Source organism: Pongo pygmaeus, chromosome 2, assembly GCF_028885625.2.
Source record: "Pongo pygmaeus isolate AG05252 chromosome 2, NHGRI_mPonPyg2-v2.0_pri, whole genome shotgun sequence".
NCBI lineage: Eukaryota > Metazoa > Chordata > Mammalia > Primates > Hominidae > Pongo > Pongo pygmaeus.
Genome location: NC_085930.1, coordinates 107,682,816 through 107,702,304, shown reverse-complemented (window position 1 = coordinate 107,702,304; position 19,489 = coordinate 107,682,816). Strand labels below are relative to the sequence as shown.

At 49.4% G+C, this 19,489-nt stretch overlaps 1 protein-coding gene across 1 annotated transcript in view; it reads right to left on the bottom strand.

Moving 5' to 3' along the window:
* FYCO1 (FYVE and coiled-coil domain autophagy adaptor 1) overlaps positions 1–19,489 on the bottom strand; it is a 77,042-nt gene that overhangs the window by 31,078 nt on the left and 26,475 nt on the right. The window contains exons 8-14 of the mRNA XM_054482086.2: positions 16,695–19,121; positions 15,455–15,547; positions 14,758–14,876; positions 12,653–12,820; positions 9,816–9,965; positions 8,826–9,037; positions 5,668–5,812 (exon numbers count right to left, since the gene is read on the bottom strand). Of these exons, the coding sequence (XP_054338061.1) occupies positions 5,668–5,812; positions 8,826–9,037; positions 9,816–9,965; positions 12,653–12,820; positions 14,758–14,876; positions 15,455–15,547; positions 16,695–19,121 (3,314 nt within the window). The remainder of the gene's footprint in view (positions 1–5,667; positions 5,813–8,825; positions 9,038–9,815; positions 9,966–12,652; positions 12,821–14,757; positions 14,877–15,454; positions 15,548–16,694; positions 19,122–19,489) is intronic.

Here is a 19,489-nt window from a genome sequence, read left to right as displayed (position 1 = left end):
AAAATAGCAGTAGTTATTATTTCTTACAAGAACTGGTGACACAAAATGGAAGCCCTCCATGTCAGCTCCATGGGATAGCGAGCGAGGGAGGGTTTGTATCGTGCCTTCCAGTGTGTGGCACACCATGTGCACCTGCTGCAGCTGAGCACAGGCTGGGACTTTCAGAGCCCACATGATCCTACCTACCGTTTCATAAACATGCCTAAATGCATCTACAAGCAGAGTTTTACCATACTCAGGCCACATGGACCTCCGAGTGCTTCCTCCAACTACAAAATCTGCCCTTTTAGGGTGACAAGGCTGACATTTATCTTTTAAGTGGCTTTCAAAGAGAGTTTCTGTCATTCCCCCTTTGTGCATTCATGTTAACCTGGAACACTTCTGACAGAGGGGCCACCAGTCCCTGGTATCCCTGGCAGTGTCCCGGCCCGCCTTCATGTCTTGATCTCACTTCATCCACACCACAGCCCAGGAAGCAGAAGATGCTGTTGGTACAGGCTCCATTCCATAGAGTAGACTGAGGTCATGTGCGGGGCAGAGCCAGTTCCCAATCTCAGCTCACCCTTCTCCCTTCCACTCGTCCACATCAGCACATGGCATCAGAGGCCTTGGGGGAGGGGATGAGACTGGGTATGGGCTCTGCTTGAGTCCATACTGCCTTGGTGTTGCCTCAGGGTTGGAGGGTAAAGGATGTGCTCTTTCCCTACCAAGTTCCCAACACCTGGGGGTGGCTGCAGTACTTATGGGCTCCAATCCCTTTAGAGATATGGCAGAGGCCACTAATGGCCACATCATCTGATGTGGGGAACACAAGATGACACTGACTCTAGGGGCTACCTGGGAGCTAGGGGCCCAGGTGTCCTCCGTGGGTGCTCTGGACTGAGGAGATGGTGCCATAGAAAAGCCTGGAGCTACCCTTACTGGAGGGGTGGAGGCAAAGCGAAGAGGATGGGGCCCAGGAGTGGTCAGGGCAGTCACTCTGGCCTCCTCCTCCAAGGGGCTCTCGAAGCAGCATCACCTTCCAGCTGTCTAGTCCCTGTTGGTCCCTGGTAACTAATGCCATTTTGTAGAAGGCCTGGCACTATCATCCCCATTTTCAGATGAGAAAACTAGTTCAGAGAGCTTAATGCCTGCCAAAGCTCACACAACGAGCTAGGACTACAACTTTAGTAAACAGTCTTTCTTTGCCCAGAAATGTTGGCTCCAAGAAGGTTTCCTGCCACTGACAAGCCACAGGGTACCTGTCACCTCTATATTCAGCTGAAGGCAGAGATCTTGGGTCAACCCACGCGCAAGGTGGCTTTGTAACCTTAACCATTCACCATATCCTGTTCTCATTTTGTTTCTGAGATACCAAGCATCAAATCTCCTGGTGGGTGACAAATCCACCACAGCTCCCCTAAACACTCTGACCATGAAGCACCAGTTCTGAAGCAATTACTGGCAAAGATGCTCCGAGGGTTCAGGGATCGTTTCTGTGGGAGAGTTTAAGCTCACTTAGGGTCATCTGGGTATCTGAAGGATCTTCTTTGGAGGAGACGACTGGGCTGTGCAGTGTAAGGTACTGAGGTGGTAGCAGTAGCACGCACAGCTCAGCCCCTGATGACACATCAGGAAAGCAACATAACTCCATGAAAGTCTTCCCAGGCATTAGGCACTGGGCTGGGCTCAATGCTCCACACACACAGTTCTCATGCAATCTTCCTAACACCCGTAGGGGTGAGTGCTGTTCCAGTCTCTTCGGTATAGGGGAGGAAACTGAGTTCGTGGGCTGCACTGCCTAGAGCCATGGAGCCTGGAGGTGGCAGACCAGGTATGTTTGGTTCTGGAGCTCAAGCTCTTCACCACCATACTGTCTGTTCATCTGGTAGCTAGAGGGGGAGGCCAGGCCTCAAGGAGGCCATGACTGGGTAGAGGCTGAGCAAAGGCTGAGGGAAACACAGCCCAGTGCCCCCTGCCAGCCCTTACTCCACAGGCCTGGTTCACCAGCTGACAAGAGCTTGATTTTCTTCTCTGCCTCAGTCCGGAGAACAGCTGGACACCTGGTCAGTGGAGATGGCGGAGGGTGGGCCTGAATGACTGAAAAGGGGGTGTGCATGGGTGTGTCTGGAGGGCTATGACGAATACCATCTTTTCTCCAGAAGTCAGGGGCTGTGCTCCTGCTCTGCACCACCATTCTAGGTCTGAGCCATGCACAGGGACCACTAGGAGGTTGCTTAGGGAGTCCCAGCATCAGGCCACATCTCCCTGGCAGGCTGGACTTTGGGACCCCTTCCTGACCCATCTCTGCCAGGAGGAGAGGCAAGGCAAACAACTTCCTTAGCCCCAAAACTGTGTACATGTGCGAAAAAGCAAACATGAAGGCAGAGGAGATGGGCAAAATGGGGACATGGGACGGAGAGAAGAGAGCTCAACTCTTCCAAATGAATCTTAAGCTAGTGGACTGGAGTCTAAAGCCTAGTTCTGGCACCTCCAACAACAGAAGTTATCCAGCCTCCTGAGGCTTCAGCTTCTTTGCCTATAAAATGAGATAATTCCTACTCCCTGATGGGCTGCACAGGGACTAGTGAGGTCATGTGTAAGAGTAGCTGGTGCAAGGCAGGCGCTCAACAGCATCACTTTCAACACTACTTCCAAGTGGCCTAATATTCCTCATGAATTTGGACTTAGTGTTTAATCTCTCCCAGATCCTTTCTTACCTTGGATTTGCTTATTTTTTCCCGAAGTTTCTTGCCAGGGATGCTTACACAAATCTAGGGCTCTAGATCTCCCACACTTTCTCAGACTCTCGGTGTTTTTGGTTTAGGTCTTAAAACTTAGGAAGAAAAAGTATGTAGGAAAAAGCTACCAGAAATGCTTGGGTTTATCTCCAGCTAACACACAAAAAAAGTATCTGACAATGCAGCCTTTAACTGACTTGGAAGGGTGGCTCTTCACCCTAACAGAAGTGCAGGGATTACAGGTTCCTATCAGTTAGTCCCAGATCCGCCTTGGTGGCCGCAGACCAGCACACTGGCAGTTTCCTTTCCCTGGAACAGTTCCTGATTTCCCAAGACCAAAACCACACATATTTGTCAGCAGTCAGAATGCCTTCTGTTTTTGTTCCTACTGGGCAGGGGAAGGTGAGGGGTGAGGAGAGAGAGAGCTGTAGGATAGTCACTTTCTCACTCAGGCTAGAGGAAGCAGCAAGACACTTTCAAGCCGGAATGTCCTCCCAGGCCCCCAGGTTCCTGGTCCTGCTCACTTTATCACCTACCATTTACCCACCTGGCTTTCCAGGTGATGGAGGCAGAGTGTGGCTTAGTGCTAATGGAATGGAACATGCCCCAGGGACCATTGAGCCATGGGGGTTGGGAGAACACTGCAGGCTTACATGGTCAGGGGTTGGAGGGGTGTCCCAGGAAGGAAAGGAAAAGCCCAAAGTCACAGAAGTGACAGTAGTAGACATGATCTTGGGTCTGGTGAGTTTGGTGATCAGGCTGGCTTTATCCAAGAAGCTATAACATGATGAGTTCAGTCATTCTCTAGTCAGGGAACAGAGCGTTGTGGAGATACACGTAAGCCCAAAGTCCCTTACAATGGCAGCATCATGAAGATTAAGGACATGCAGCAGAAATCCTGAATGATCAATCTGACAGATCAGTCCTAGCCCTCCTCTGAATTGTGGGCAGGAAAAGAGGGACAGACCTCAATGTTGAGGCAAGAGCATCATAAAATGTCCTTAACTAGAGAGAAAATGGGTCAAGAAACATCTGGGACCTGGGACCCACATAAATTCTTTCTTGAGGTTCTGAACAGCCAGTGCTTTTTTGTAAACTGCTCTAAAGCCAGACAACAGAGGCTGAGAAACATCAACCAAGGACCTCCTTTTCTTATGGGTCCCATGTCATAAACTCTTGACATTTTTAACATGGTGGCACTTTATACAACTCATATTTTTAAAAACTGACCTTGTGAAACTCTCCTTGAAAACCTTGTTGGCAAATAGCTACACTAGAAAAATGAGACAGCCAAGGGAGAATAAGTACTTAAGGATATCCTTGCCGTGGCTGCTTTGTCCCTCTGAAGCCTGCTCTGCCTGTGTAAGCTGTAGCATTCTTGCAGTAGTCAGGAAGGTTCAGTGGATCCAAGTCACTGATTAAAAGCAGCATAAAATACCAGTGCTAGGGCAAAGTGCAGGCTAGGTGAGTGGAAAGTCCCTTGGGTTCCACCGGGTACAGAGTAATAGGCCTGTCCATGTTTTTCTTACTGCTAAAACTTTGAGGCTTTGAGTGGGTTTATCTGCAGCTAAAGGGACCTCTGAGAGGGCGCATCTATCAGAGACAATTGCAACTAAATCCGAGCTTCCTTTCTCATTGTATCCTTGCCAAGCCTGATCAGTGTTTCCAAAAGATGAACTAAACTCACTGTGCTGGAGCCTCATGGATGAAGCCAATCCAATCACCAAACTCGAGACCCAAGACAGCCCCTACTCACTGTTGCCTCTGACTTTGGGCCTTGCCTTCCCTTCCTGGAACACCTTCCTCTGAAGCAAGCTTACCCAATCTGCTGCCCACAGGCTGCATGCAACCCAGAACTTTGAATGTAGCCCAACACAAATTCATAAACTTTCTTGAAACGTTATGACATTTTTTGGGGGGGTAGGGCGATTTTTTTTTTAAGCTCATTAGCTATCGTTAGTGTTAGTTTATTTTATGTGTGGCCCAAAACAATTCTTCTTCCAGTGTGGCCCAGGGAAGCCAAAAGATTGGACACCCCTGCTCTGATGCGTTCCCTGACAGTATTAGCCTGCAGTGTTCTCCCAACCCCTATAGTCCAGTGGTCCCTAGGGCATGCTTCATTCCATTAGCACTAAGCCATACTCTGCCTTCATCACTCAGCAAGCCAGGTGGGTAGTGGTAAGGTGAGCAAGACCAGGAGCACAGGGGCCTGGGAGCAAGGCTTTTAAAGAGCAGCATGTTGCTCTGAGCAACTGCCAAGGGCGGCCCAGCAAGGGTTGCTGTTATAGGCTGAATCGTCTCCCCATGCCCCAGATTATTCACATGCTGAAGCCCTAAGCACCAGTACCTCAGACTGTGACTGCATTTGGAGATGAGGCCTGTAGAGGAATGATTAAGTTAAGATGATGCTGTTAGGGTGGGCTCTAATCCAATCGACCAGTGTCTGTAAGAAGAGGAGATTGAGAGACATGGGGACACACCAGGGGCATGCAACAGGGGACAGCCACACGAAGAGGCAGCAAGGGGGCAGATATCTGCAAGCCAAGGAGAAGCATCTCGCAGGAAACCAGCCCTGCCAGCACCTGACCTTGCATTTCCAGCCTCCAGAGCTGTGAGAAGGTAAATTTCTGTTATTTAAGCCACCCGGTCTGTGGTATTTTATATAGCACCCAAGCAAACTAATATAGTCGCTCAAGCTAAGAAAGACAGGCCTTAATAGTGATGCTGAAACCTGGGGCCACTGACATCTCCCAGGAACTCTCTGCAAGGCTCAACACTGACAAATTCCTGAGCGCTGATGCTCTTCAAGGCCATCGCAAGCACTGTTCCCTTAGGCAAGGACAGTCAATCCCGCTTCCAGTGTCTCACTTTCCTCATCCTTTGATAAGAAAGCACAGGGGCCAGGCCTGTAATGAGCACTCGGGAAATGGGGGTGAACTCTACTCACTGTTCAGCTACATTTGGGTCAAGAGAATCAGTTTCAGTGGGTGTTTCAGGCAAGGAGGAGCCGGACTCCTGTATCTGGCACAATTCCTCATCTGTGATGATATCAAACACAGCGTCGTCCGGTGGCCTGTAGTCTGTATTTGCTCCTGGGCAGCAGAGGCAGATCAGGAGAGAAGAGACACAACACACTGTTATGCATAGGCTAGGTAAGGGCCCTCGGGAAAGTGAGAGAGTGCAGCTATGCAGAACAAGCTGCTGAGGCACAATTTAATTGGTCACTCAACTGACAGCTATTCTGTCCAGACTTGAGAGAAATGGTTGGTTGCTGGAACATTCCAAAAAAGTAGAGGAAGGCTTACAGACGAAATGGAATGTACAACCTAAGAGACTTGTCAAAGTCAGGGGCTTAGAGAGGTTTCAACCTCTTGCATATTCTCTGAGGTCCCTTATTTAGAAGGAAAAATCCTATTAAGAAAGAACCTAATAACAGAAAACACACTTCTATGCCACTAAATCCTTGCTCCATAAGACACAGGCAGTACTTATTCATGTATTTTTGAAAGCAGGAGTCTGTCTGACCTGCATTTTCCCTTAATCCACTGATGTGTGGGAAAGAACCTCCCAATGCTCAAGGGCTTGCAGCAGGCACTGGGTTTCCAACCAGGGGCCTTGTGTCCGACTGTGCAAGCCACTCAGTAGGAAGGCCACTGTAGAAATGTTCCTGTACCAGTCATCTGCCCACAAACACTCTCCAGCATATGTCACGGAAAAATGTGAGGGCGGGTTTGAGGCAAAAATGAAAAAAACACCGGGTGCGGTGGCTCATGCTTGTAATCCCAGCACTTTGGGAGGCTGGAACGGGTGGATCACTTGAGGCCAGGAATTCAGTACCAGCCTAGCCAACATGATGAAACCCTGTGTCTAATAAAAATATAAAAATTAGCCAGGTGTGGTGGCAGGCACCTGTAATCCCAGCTACTCGGGAAGCTGAGGCACGAGAATCACATGAACCCAGGAGGCAGAGGTTGCAGTGAGCAGAGATCGTACCACTGCACTCCAGCCTGAGAAACAGAGCAAGACTTTGTCTCAAAAATAAATAAATAAATAAATAAATAAATAATTAATTTAAAAAAATGAGCAGACAGGAAATGTCAAAAATCAAAACAAGTGACCACAGCACTCTGTGGTCACTAATGAGTCAGGGCAAGTCCATGCAAAGTTCCTGGGGTGTTTAGCAAGAAAAATGGTTCAGGTGAGCTTAAAGTTCCCACCTGGACCTGCCACATGACCACTAAGGCAGGCCCTGCTTTAGAAGTGAAGTTCTTCTTGTTTCAAGTCTATGTAATAGAGAGCTTGAGGCATAGGCTGAAAAAAGGGGCCAGGGATTGTTTTTTTTCCATCAATTCAGCCACACTCCTGAACCTGCCTTGTAAGGCTGGCAGAGGGAAGGGAAATCAGACAACAGGGATCTAAAATGATGTCCACTGAGAGAAACCAAAGACTTAAATAAATAGAAAGTTGTATCATGTTCCTGGACTGAGTCAATTTTATTAAGATGTCAATTCTCCCCAAACTGAACTAGAGATTCAATGCAATCCCAATTTAAATATCACCAGGATTTTTTGTAGAAATTGACAGACTGATTCTAAAACTTACATAGAAAAACAAAAAACCTAGAATAGCCAATACTTTGATAAAGAACAAAACTGGAGTCACTCTACGTGATGTTAAGATGCTTTATAAAACTATGGTCATCGTAACAGTTTGGTATTGGTGAAAGAATAGGCACATATATAAATGGAACAGAATAAAAGTCCAGATATAAATCCACACATATAAGGTCAATTGCCTACTTTCTCATGGCAGCATAAAAAAAAAAATAAGGTCGGTTTTTGACAAAAGTGCAAAGAACAGTCTTTTAATCAACGATGTTGAAATAACTGGATAGCCACACAAAAAGATGAATCTCTATTCATACCTTGCACCATACACAAAGATAACTGAAAATGAATCATAGGCCTAAATGTATAAGCTAAAGCTATAAAACTTCTAAGAGACAACAGAAGAAGGTCTGTGAGTCCTTGGGCTAAGTAAAGCCAGACATGACAACAAAAAGAAAAACATTTATGCGTAACAGAAAAAGCCTGATACATTGGATCTCATTAAAATGATAAACTTCTGCTCTTTGAAGACTTTTTTGCTCTTTGAAAGAAAATATAAAGATAAGCTATAGATTGGGAAAAACTACCTGTAAAATACATATGTGACAAAGAACTTGTGTGGAGAATACATAGAGGACTCTCAAAATTCAATACTTAAAAAACATTTTAAAATGGGCAAAAGATTTGAAGAAGATAAACTAAAGCTGTGCAAAGTACACTCCCCATCCTCGTCAGTTCTTTGTACCCAACAACATAATGGGGCCTGCCAACCACTTGGTAATCCACTCAAACAAAAGAGGAATGGACAGTATTTCTAAAGGCTGGCTGGCCTGCATCCAGGCAGAGGCCAAGGAGGAGTTCACAGGGACCAGTTGCAGATGGCAATGATGCTCGAGCAGAGATAAGCTGAGATCACTTCTGCCTGTGCCATCTCAGCTCTGCCTCCCTGTGTTCCACATCCAAAGTCCAGTGCCCTGAAGGGTAGCCCAGGCCTGTCTGTTAGGGTGTGCTCAAAACAGAAGCAGCAGAACCCAAACTCTACTTCCTTCACTGGGCTGAATGGGAGGACACAAAGGAGATTACATCCTCCTTGGACATGAAGGAAGAGCGAGCTTCAGGAAGAGACTGAAGGATATGGATAGTTCCAGACACAACTCCTAGCCTTGAGTTACTCTCGATGCCAAGGCTGCAGCTCTGGTAGACAGCATTCTCCAAAGTGTGGGGTGTATTTCATGAATGTGCATTAACAGGTACATAGACTTCAGGTTAAATCACACTGAATCTTATCAGGACAAAGTTATTCCTTTTTCAATTCTCTTTCAATCCTAATATATCAAAATGAAAGTCTCAAGTTGGTGGTAATATATTTTAGCACCTCTTTAATACCTAAGTTTAGAAAACACTGAATTCAGCTTATTAGCATTAACTAGCCACAACATGGGTGGGGGAGGAAGTGGCACCTAGAGAACATAGTAGGCAGTAGTAGCAGGAGACTGACCTTGGCCTCCTGTGGCCTGGGGCCCAGGTGAGGCTGGTGACAGTGCAGGGCTGGGCTCTCCCTGGCTAGTGCCTGAGCCACTGCTATCAGGGGAGCCAGGGCCTTCACTGAGCTTCTGGAAACAGGCTTGGCAGCAGCGCTCCTTTTTGCCACTGTGCTTGCTCAGGACGTAGTTGTTGCAGCAGTAGTAACAGAAGATGCGGCCACATATCCTGGGAACAAAACAAGCCCAGGCTGTGAGGATGACACACTATGATCTTGTGTGATCTGCTCAGCACCCAAACTGGGCTCTGGATACCATGTGACTCTCATCAGACCTGGCTGTGCCCCCAAGTTAGGATGTGGCCATGAGCTCATTTCATAAGATTCCAACAAAGCCTTCTTGTCAGCTTGGTGAAAGCATGGTTTACTTCCTAAGGTCCTGGGAGGCAGGGAGATGAAGTGTGGCTGAGCCCACCTTCCCTGGCACCAAGTTGTAGGTATGCCTCCCATATCTCAGAAGCTAAGGCTCTAAAAGACCACAGATCTTCACAGCTATGCTGATTATTCTGCACCTGCCCCCAGCCCAGCCCAGCCCGAGATTCATCTTTACCCATCCTTCTCTGGCCTTCGTGCCCCTGGCACTGCCTGTGTTCCTCTAGTGAGGTTTCAGGCCAGCTCTTGCTGGCTTCCAGTAATGCCGCTCTCCTCTGGTCCCTATAGGAATGGCAGAAGAACTGCTAGTCTCTGGGTATGCCCCATCCCTGTGGGGCCCCCTAACTCCATCCACATCTCTGTATTTTTTCCTTTCAGGGAGCCCTGAGTGTCTTGTTAGGATCCCAACTAACACACCTTCCTCACCTGGTTCCCTTAAAGCCAAAACGCAATGTGCTCTTCCTAAATAGTCAGCCATGGTGCCAACACCTATCACAGAGTCCTCTTTTGGAGCTGTCTGCTCTGGTCCTGGGCCCCACCAGGGTGTTGGTGCCAACCCATGAGCTCCCTACTGACCTGCAGTGGTGCCGCCGCACCATCCAGCTGAACTCCCGCTTGCAGTCGAGGCAGTGGTTTGCCTCTGTGTCTCCAAGCCACCTCTCCTCAGCACTGAGCTTCTGCTGGAATTCCAGGGCATCTGACTTCTGCCAGAGAGCATCCTTGTCCCTGGGACAAAACCACATTGGAAGAAAAGAAGAGAGAATCCATGAAAACAATAGGATGATCCTTGCCTCATTTCAAAAGACTGGTATCAAATTTCCTAAGTCATAGAAAGAAAATTCACTTTCACCTTGGAAATATGCCCCAGCCCATGCTAGGTCTCCTCCATCTCCCCCGACATGCAGACTTAACTGACACCACATGTATAAGAACACGCAGGAGGCAAAAGATGTACACAGAAGGCACTGTTAAATGCAAAGAGCTGCCAACACCAAAGAGGGCCACCACTCAGGCACCTAAACAACAGTGCTGGGGACCACTGGGAGTTTAAGCTAAAACGTGCTGCCATGCCGACTGTGTGCAGTAAGCCCAAGGACCATGAATGTACTTCCCACCTGAATCTTAATGTGCTTGGGGCCCTTTATGTTTCTATGGTTGATCCAAGTAACAATTAATCAGTGAAGAAGATCAAAGATTTCCTAGTGTGAAAATCTGATCAGATGTTAGCCTCCTCTGCCCCTCAGAGAGATGGTAAGGTCACTCCAAGAAGCCAGACTGAAAGAAGTGTGAGGCTTTCCAGAAAGGTCTGGCAGTGTCAGAATGTGCCTGATGCGCTGGAGGGGGAGGATGTGAACAGAAGCTTCCTCAGGGATACTAATGAGCATGTTCAGGCTTGATGGTTTCTGACATGGGAAGTTTAGTTCTTTCTCGTACGGAGCCCCAGCTGGCATCCTCAGGGCTAACGCGGCTCCAGCAGCACCTCAGCCACCGGTAATGTGACACCCAAGCCACTCAGGTCCTGAGAGAGACAGGCTCCATCACTGACCAGGAACTCCCAATCAACCCCAGATCTTTTGCCTTAAATAAAAAAGCTTGAACATGGGATTGACTGGCTTTTTCAAGGACACTTGAAATTGTCAGGAAGCAGGAAGACTCATTCTCTGAAGCAGCCTCATTCTCTAGGCTGGTCCACCCACACTTTGGGAATGTGGAATGCTGCCAGGAGTTGGTGTTTTCCATCACACCCCTCAGGTCACAAATACCCTGAGTTCTAACTCTGTATATTGATGATAAGAAGGCAGAGTTTTTAAACTTTCAAATTGGTTATAATTTTAATATCACTGTTTTGTAACACTTAATGAATTAGCATATCTAGGCTTTGCTGATCCATGGTGCTGCTAACATCACAAAAACAGGGCTAATCAGACTGTATGTGCCTCTTGAAGGAAAGACCCCAAACTACAAACCAATTCTATGAAGGCTTCTTGCCAAAATTTTGAACCTGAGTCTAAGCAAGCTACCAGTAGAATGATGGTTCTCAGCTCTGGCTCACTGGTGTCTTGAGTCTCACTCCCAGAAATTCCAATTCGGTTAGTCCGGGTGGGGCCTGGACATAGGCATTTTTAAATTACCTTCCTAGTGATTCTAATATGTAGCCAGGATTGAGAACCACTGCAATAGTTCTAACTATGGACTCACAGGAAATGCAAGGGATGGATGATCATGTTAAATGACACCATGAGGATGCAATCGGCAAAAGTAGAGAGATGACAGGGAAACCCATTGACTAAAAGGGATGTAAGAGACATAGCAATTGCAATAGATGAATCTAATTTAGATCCTGATTAGAACGACCTGAAAATATTCTAAGGCAATTGGAAAAATTTGAAACTGACTAGACACTTGATGATATTAAGAAATTATACTTCATTTTTTAAGGTGTAATAAGGACACTGTGGTTGTTTAAAATGGAGGGTTCTGGCACCAGGCATGGTGGCTCATGCCTGTAATCCCAGGACTTGGGAGGCTGAGGCAGGCAAATCATTTGAGGCCAGGAATTTAGAACCAGCCTGGCCAACATGGTGAAACCTGTTTCTACTAAAAATATAAAAATTAGCTGGGAGTGGTAGTGCATGCCGGTAATCCCAGCTACTCGGGTGGCTGAGGCACAAGAATCGCTCGAATCCAGGAGGAAGAGGTTGCAGTGAGCCAAGATCACACCACTGTACTCAAGCCCGGGCAATAGAGTGAGACTCTGACTCAAAAAAAAAAAAAAAAAAATTCAAAAAATAGAAAATAAAAGAGTCCTTACCTTGGAGAGGTACATACTGAAATATTTATGAATGAAATGATATGTCTGAGATTTGCTTCAAAATAATCTGGGAAGATGGGTAAGCAGGTGGGTCTACAGATGAATCAAGACTGGCCCTGAGCTGAACACTGTTGAAGCTGGGTGACAGGTACCTGGAGGTGTATTACATGATTCCATTTTTGTATATTTGAAAATTTCCATAAGGAAAAGTTAAAATAAGTTTTGAATGACTTGTCAGCATTAAAAAATCAGGACACTTCACATTAAGATCCAGGTTTCCACCTTCTCTCAACAAGTAAGGTGGTCTGGCAGTTCTGGGCCAAGACATATGGCAGAAGCAGAGTCCAGCTGTGTCCTCAGTTTCTCACAGTCCCCTCCTGATACAAGCTCCCACTTGTATCAGCTGCCTGGTACCTGCAGGCACTAGAGTTTGGGACTCTAGTACTGGGGAAAGTGAGATGGAGAAGGAGAGAGGGGCTCCTGAGACAGCAGCAAGAAAATGGGGAAATTTCTGAAGTATGCTTTCAAGAACAGCTGCACTTCTTTAGAGAAAACCCAAGTGTGGGGAAAACCCCAGCTGCTGGTCTGACACAGCACTCACCTGAGCAGCTCTATCAGCCGCTCCTCGAGATACTTCTTGGTTCTGTTGAGGTCATCCAGGTCAGCAAGCATCTTCTGGTCATTCCTCTCGCGGTTTGTCACCTCCTGGCAGAGTTTGTTGTAATACTCTTGGATTTTTGTTGTGGCTTTTTCGAGTTCCTTCTGGGTCCTGGGGGAGGAGTGGTAAGTTTTCTTGATTAGCCAGGACTTCCAGCTCCCCCAGGGCTCTAGGCTCACCCAGGACTCTAATGAGGGGTGCTACTGCCCTCCGCCATGGGGGAGCCACTTGGTATCTGCTCACAGCTTATGCAGTCCCCTAGCTTTTGAGACTCTCCTCTCACCCCCACATACAAAGGGGCATTCTGGGAGGGAGGGCAGGCTGACCCCAGGTTGCCAGAAGCACCCTAAGTGAATAGAACTCTGCACCCCTTGGCTCCCGGACAGGGGCTGGGCTTGCAAGAGAAGCCTGATAGGCAAGGGCTGGTGATGGGGAGGATGGGTAGGAGGAGAAAGGAGTCAGGACAGGCAGGACAGAGGTGTAGCTTCCTGGAGGTGGCCACACGGAGGAGGGCCTGTCTTCCACACATCCCTGGGACTCTACACATGGGGCATGGCCCTGGGCCCACAGCAGGCACTCAGTCTTAATCTGCACTGCCAGCTGTTCTACCTGATAGCCCCCCTGAGACCCAAGGAATTCCGTTTTGGGTGCTGCAGGGTGTCTCAGTCTACAGCAGAGGGAGCTGGCTGAATCTCGCTGTCTTCCTCACCCCACCCACTCCATTTTTAATGCAGCTATTTCCTAAGGCAGTGGTTTTCCAAGGATGGTCCAGTGGGACATAATAAAAGCTCCATTAAACAAAGGGTTCTGCAGAGAGACTGATTAATTTACACCTTCCACATCTAGTATAAAGTTGCCAGGAAGTTGTTTACTAGACCCTGTCCACCAAAATGGCCTTATAGGTGCACCCACACACACAGGCGGCATACGTGCGTGCGTGCACACACACACACACCACACACACACACACTGAATAAAATAAGTTGGCAGATAGACTGTGCAGCTTTGAGCAACTGAAACAAATGCTCTGAGATCTTACAAATAACCACTGTTTATCATGTTTTCATGCCACCAACTCAGGCTCTGTTTAAACTGTCATATGAACATGACTTAACTAAGGGCAGCCAGTGCCCTGTAGGATCTGAACACTAGAAGGGTAAGATGAAAAATGTATGTCCAGGTTACCAAATGTCAAAGATATCCTGGATCTCCTACTGAGCCAGAGCCCAGGCCTAGAAGGCTGGTGTTGGGAAGAGGTAATAGATAAATAGAAAAGTTAGAGACTTGGGACAATTTGGTGTGCTTATCTTTGCTGGTGGCACACATGCAATTTGATTCCAGCAACTCCTCCTCCCTGCTACACATTTTTAAAATCAGGTCTTCCTCCCTGTTACATCTTTTCTTAATCAGGTCCTGGCTCAGCTAGCTGTGTCCCATGACCACATGGTGGACTTAGGCTTAGAACTCCACATGGCCCCAAGCCTGAAAATGAGGGGGTCAAGGAGGCCTTGGGGTGGCGGCGTGATCTGCTCTCCACAGATATGGCATCAGAGAGTCTGCACAAAGACAGGTTGATCCTGGTCCTTGGCACACTCATCTTCCTCATCCATAAAATGGGGATAGATGATAACACCTTCCTCATAGGACTGTTAGGAGGATTAAATGGGTAAATGTATGCAAAGTATTCAAAACAGAGTCTGCCACGTTTTCAGCATTATTTAAATACATGCTGCTACTATTACCATTATTATCATGATCTAACTTTTATTTCATTTTAGTTTTTCAAAGCTTGCAGTTACTGAAGTTTGCACTGCCAGAGAGAAGAAAATTGAGTTAGGAGAAAGGTGCTTTAGCCGCGTATAGGTTGTGATGGGCAGGCAGCCAGGTTCTCTGTGGCATGCTTCCAGCACAAGCACTTTCTGAGTTTGTGGCTTTTCTTGCAAAAGGACTTCCTAAACCTAATATGAGTGACTGACTTTCTAAATGACGAGACCAAACACTCCTTCCCTGAAGACTACCGACAGCTGAGTAGGTGGACTGTGACTAACCTTTCTAGGTCTTCGCGCAGGGCAGCCCCCTCCTTGTCCTTCCTCAGCATGGCGGCCTGGCACTCTGCAAGATGGTTGCTAGTGCAGCTCAGCTTCTCTCCCATGTCTGCTTGGGTGGCCTGGCACAGGACATGAGGGAGAAGACACTCAGCTTGCAGAAGCCCATGCAACGTACCATAAAGTGGCTGGTGTGCCATCCACCCCATCTGGCTGGGTCACTTCTAAATGGAGGGTTGTTTCCTATTAAGTTCAAGAGGCCATGAACCTCTGCTCTATATTTGTGGGGCCTCAATTGCAACTAGTTGTGGTGGTTGGCAAGTGGCAGGTACCAGAATTCCCAGGGTGACACTGAAGGTAGGGGTGGCAGGGAGCAGGATTCACCTGAACAAGTCACTGCTCTGAAGACTGTGGGTCCAGTGCCACCCCTGCTCCCACCCATTTTAGAATCACTGGCTGGCGATCACCCATAGAGATGGCCAAAGAGGACACTTATTTCCTTTCTGCATGTGGCAGCTCCAGCCAGGTGTCCAGGGAATGGATGGAGGGGGTCAGGGTATAAACTAGGGTGTCTACAAAGGTGAACTGAGGACGGCTTCAGCTTGGGAATCTGGAGGCATACAGGGAGCCCTCTTAAATGGTCCAGTCAAAACCACACCAGATGCCCTCTCCCTGACAGGTCTACACCACCACGGCCTACCTTCAGCTTCCCCACAGCTTCCTCAGCAGCCTGCAGCTGCCGGCCTTGCTCCTCAAGCTGGCCTCTGAGGCTCTTGCACTCTTCACCAGCATTCTAGAGAGGACAAGAAAGGGATCATAAAAGTAGGGTCCTTGCTCTGAGGATCCCTCAGCCCCCTCACCCAAACAGATAAAACCAAGCTACCTTTCTCTTTTTCCCTGCAAACCAGCTCCTCAATGAGCTTTGGGTTTACTAATAGTGAAACACTTTCAAGCTTACTAAGAAAAGAGACTTAGCCTGGTCCCCAAACTTAGAACTTAATTTCCGCAAGGGAAAAAGTTGGCTATAAGCCACATGGAGTTTCACGGAGTGGGGTGGCACTGGGTGGGGAGGCACATCTGTGGCAGTGCGGTGGAGCTGCCTCAGAGAGGAGGGTTAGGAGTAGCCTGAGAGTGCACATACCTTGATGCAGACAGACTAGTGGCAAGCCCTGGAAATCAAAGCCCCAGGCCATTCTGCCCTGTCTTCACTCTAGACAGTCCTTAACCCCTCATCTTTGTGTACTATCAAAGGCACATAGTAACTGCTCATCTCATTAACTTGTCTGTCCCAAGGGCCTTGTAAAAACGAAGTAGGCTTGTTCCCTTCCCTGTATCTGCTGTCAGGAGAGCACCTAATGGGGTTGGTTATTCACTAAGAACCCAGAGATAGGACATGAGGCAGCTGTGAACTGCTGGCCCTCTGCAGGGGTTTTAGAGGCCAAGTCAGGGCTCTCACACTCACATGCCCGGCGGGGCTGGGCAAGTACAGAAACCAGTGTAAGGAAAAGTGCAGAGGATGTGTGCCTCCTTTAAAGTGGGCAGACACCCTCAGGTTCCTGCTGACTGCTGCCACAGGGCAGGGGCAGGGTGAGGATGCAGGCTTTCAAAAGCCCTCAAACTGTATTTGTAAATACCCTGCTCTTTCAATGTTGGCTACTAATTTTACAAACTTCTGTGTGGGCTAATCTTGTTTGCAATGGTCTTGAGTTTAGATTTCTGGGCCAAGGCATCATTCCCAATGTTCTGCGCCTAACATACTCCTGCAGAGAGAAAGATGCTACTGGGAGCTGTGATAGGACAGGGCCACAAGGTGTTTGCCTGCACCCACAGTACATTCTCCAGCCCTCATCTGCCTCACGGCTAAAGGTGCATCCTCCCACGGACCCACCAGGCCTGCCCAGGGAGATGGGTAGAGCCCAAGTGGTTGAAGCTAGGATTACCTTAAGTCTGCTCTGGTAGTCCATGATTTCAGCACTCAGCTGGAACTTGAGGGTGTCGAGCTCCTGGTGTGCAGCCTCTTGGATGCTCTGGGCCCGCTGCTCGGCCTGGGCGAGTTGGGCCTGCAGGCCAGGCAGTGAGCTGGCTGCTGCCTTGGCCGCCTTCAGCTTCTCCTGCAAGCTCTCCTTCTCTTGCTGCAGGCCAGCTACTTGGCGCTCCAGGCCCTCTTGCTCCCTTGAGGCTGCCTCTTTGGCATCCTGGAGCTCCTGGACAGCACAGGCCAGTGCCACCTCCACTCGCTCCTTTTCCATGGTCAGTGCACAAACCTGGATGCCCAGCTCGGCTGTGTCCGTGTTGGCCCGGTGCAGCTGCTCTTGCAGCTCAGCGTGCTCCAACTGTGCTTCCTTGGAGCTGCATTTGGCCTGGGACAGCTCCTCCTGCAGGGCCCGCAGCTCCTCCTCCCTCTGCTGGGCCTCATCGGCCCTCTCCTCCTGCAGCGCCCCTTCACGCTCCGAGCATTGCAGCAGCTCCTGGACATGGGCTCTGTTAAGGGCTTCATTCTGCTCCTTCAGCTGCTGCACAAGGGTTTTATGCTCCCTCAGGACAGCCTCAGCCATGCTTAGCTGGCTCTGCACCTTGTCCTGGTCATCCAGGGCTGCCTGCATCTTGGCCTGGAGGTCCACCACCTGAGCCTGCAGCCGTTGGGCCTCCCCCTGATGGACCTCCAGCTGCGCCTGAGACAGGGCTAGCTGGGCAGCCAGCTCACGGGCTTCATTGTCGGGGGGTGGGCCAACTCCCTGTTGGCCTTTCTCTGCTGTGAGGACCTCAATCAGCTGGGTCTGCTGCTGGCACTGGCTCTCGAGAGCCCTAAGCTCTCTGTGCCGGGCCTCTGCCAGTTGCCGGCACTGCTCCACCTCCTCCCGCAGCTGCTGACACTCGCCCTCCTTGCTCTGTAGAGTGGCCTCCTTCTCTGCCACCTGGGCTTTCATGGCCTCCTTGGCCTTCCTTACAGCCAGCAAGCTCGCCTCCATCTGGTCACCCAAGTGCCGGATGCTGGCCTGCTCGGCCTCCAGGGAGGCCAAGGAGCCCTGGATGGCTGATTCCCGCTGCTGCAAAGCCTGGTAATCAGCCTGCAGGGCTTGCAGCTTGCCCTCCAGGAGCTGGTTACGCCCAACCACATTCTGTAGCTCCTTCTCCAGCTCCCTGTTGGCCTGCCGGAGCTCTTCCTCCTGGCTGCCCTCTTGCACCTTGGTATGGTCTAACTGTGCCTCCTGCAGGCCCCTCTGCTCCTCCTCTGGCTTCCCACAGGCCTCTTGCAGACTGGAGTTCACAGGGACCAGGGCCTCATTCTTCTCACCTGCCACTGGCAGTTCTGGGCCAGGCTGCCCAGCAAGCCGCTCGAGCATACCCACCTTCTGGCTGAGGTGGTCTTTGTCCTGAATGAGCTGCTTCTTCTGCTCCTCCAGGTCACTCACATGTTGGCTCACCTGTGCCAGCTGGGCCTCCAGGAACTGCAGCTGCCGGGTCAGAGACCTGACCTCCTGCTCCAGCAGCTCCTTCTCCTCCTGTTGCTGTTTTTTCTCCTGCCTCAACTCTGCTAGCTCCTCCTCCCAGGAGCTCGAGTGGGCCAGCAACTCCTGCAGCCGTCGCCAGAGCTGGTCTGCCTCCTGTCCCTTCCCAGACAACTCCTCCTGGAGTGGGGCCATCTCCTTCACCAGGTGCTCCAGGCTGGCCCAAGCATCCTCTTTCAGCTGCAGCTCCTTGACCAGCTGTTCCAGTTGGGCACTCTGCTGTCTGTTGACCTCCTCGACCTTGGTTCTCTCCCTTTCTAGGGCTTGAAGCTTCTCCCCTAGCTCCTGGATCTCCTGGGCTGCATCACTGGGAATAGGTTCTTGCTGGCCCTTTGTGTCTGATGCTGTATCTGCCTTCTGCTGAGCCATGGCTAGCCATTCTGGGATGCTGGCTAAATGCTGGTTCTTCTTGCCCAGTGAGTCCCGTGTGGCCTCAAGCTCCTGTGCCAAGGGCTGCAGCATGGACTCCAGCCGCCGCAGGGCTGTGTGATAGTCCTCCTCCTTCTCTGCTGCTCCTAGCTCCAGGGCCTGCAGGCATGTCTGCAGCTCCTTCACAGTGTTCTGGGTGGCCTGGGTGACCTCCCACTGCTTCTGGAGCTCAGCTACCAAGCAAGTGAGGCGAACGTTGTCCTCTGCTGCAGTGTGCCCCCTCTCCCTCTCTGTCTGCAGTTGCTCCCCTTGCAGGCTGACAGCTGCCCTCAGCTCCTGGTTCTCTCTGTCCAGCTGCTGCATGCGCTCCTGTAGCTGCTTCTCCCGCACCTCCAACTGGTCCAGCTCTAGTCGCATCTCATCAAAGCCCTCCAATGCCTCGTTGTTTAGGGGGCTGTTCAGGTCAAAGTTGGACACCATCTCTTGAGTCTGGGAGGAAAAACACAAAAGACAAGTGGCTTTAGGATGAAGCTACAGGGCTATTAAGAAAAGCTTTAGAGTTTAATGAGAACAGAGGTAAAAATACAGGCATTACCTGCCCTAAGGTTAGTCTAAAGAACTATTCAAAAGACTAGAATTCCTTTGCTCAAAGCATCTGCCACAGATTCAGCAGCACATTCCAAAGCTATGAGGCCACCCATGTGAGCTCCACTGAGATACAGACTTGCATTTCCCATCCAGCCTTCTTCAGCCTTATTAACTTAATGGACGTTGTCTCTGAGATAAATTCAGTTATATCTAAGATGTTGTTCATTCATTGTGCCATACCCATACCTGCAACTCCTGGCATGATTAAG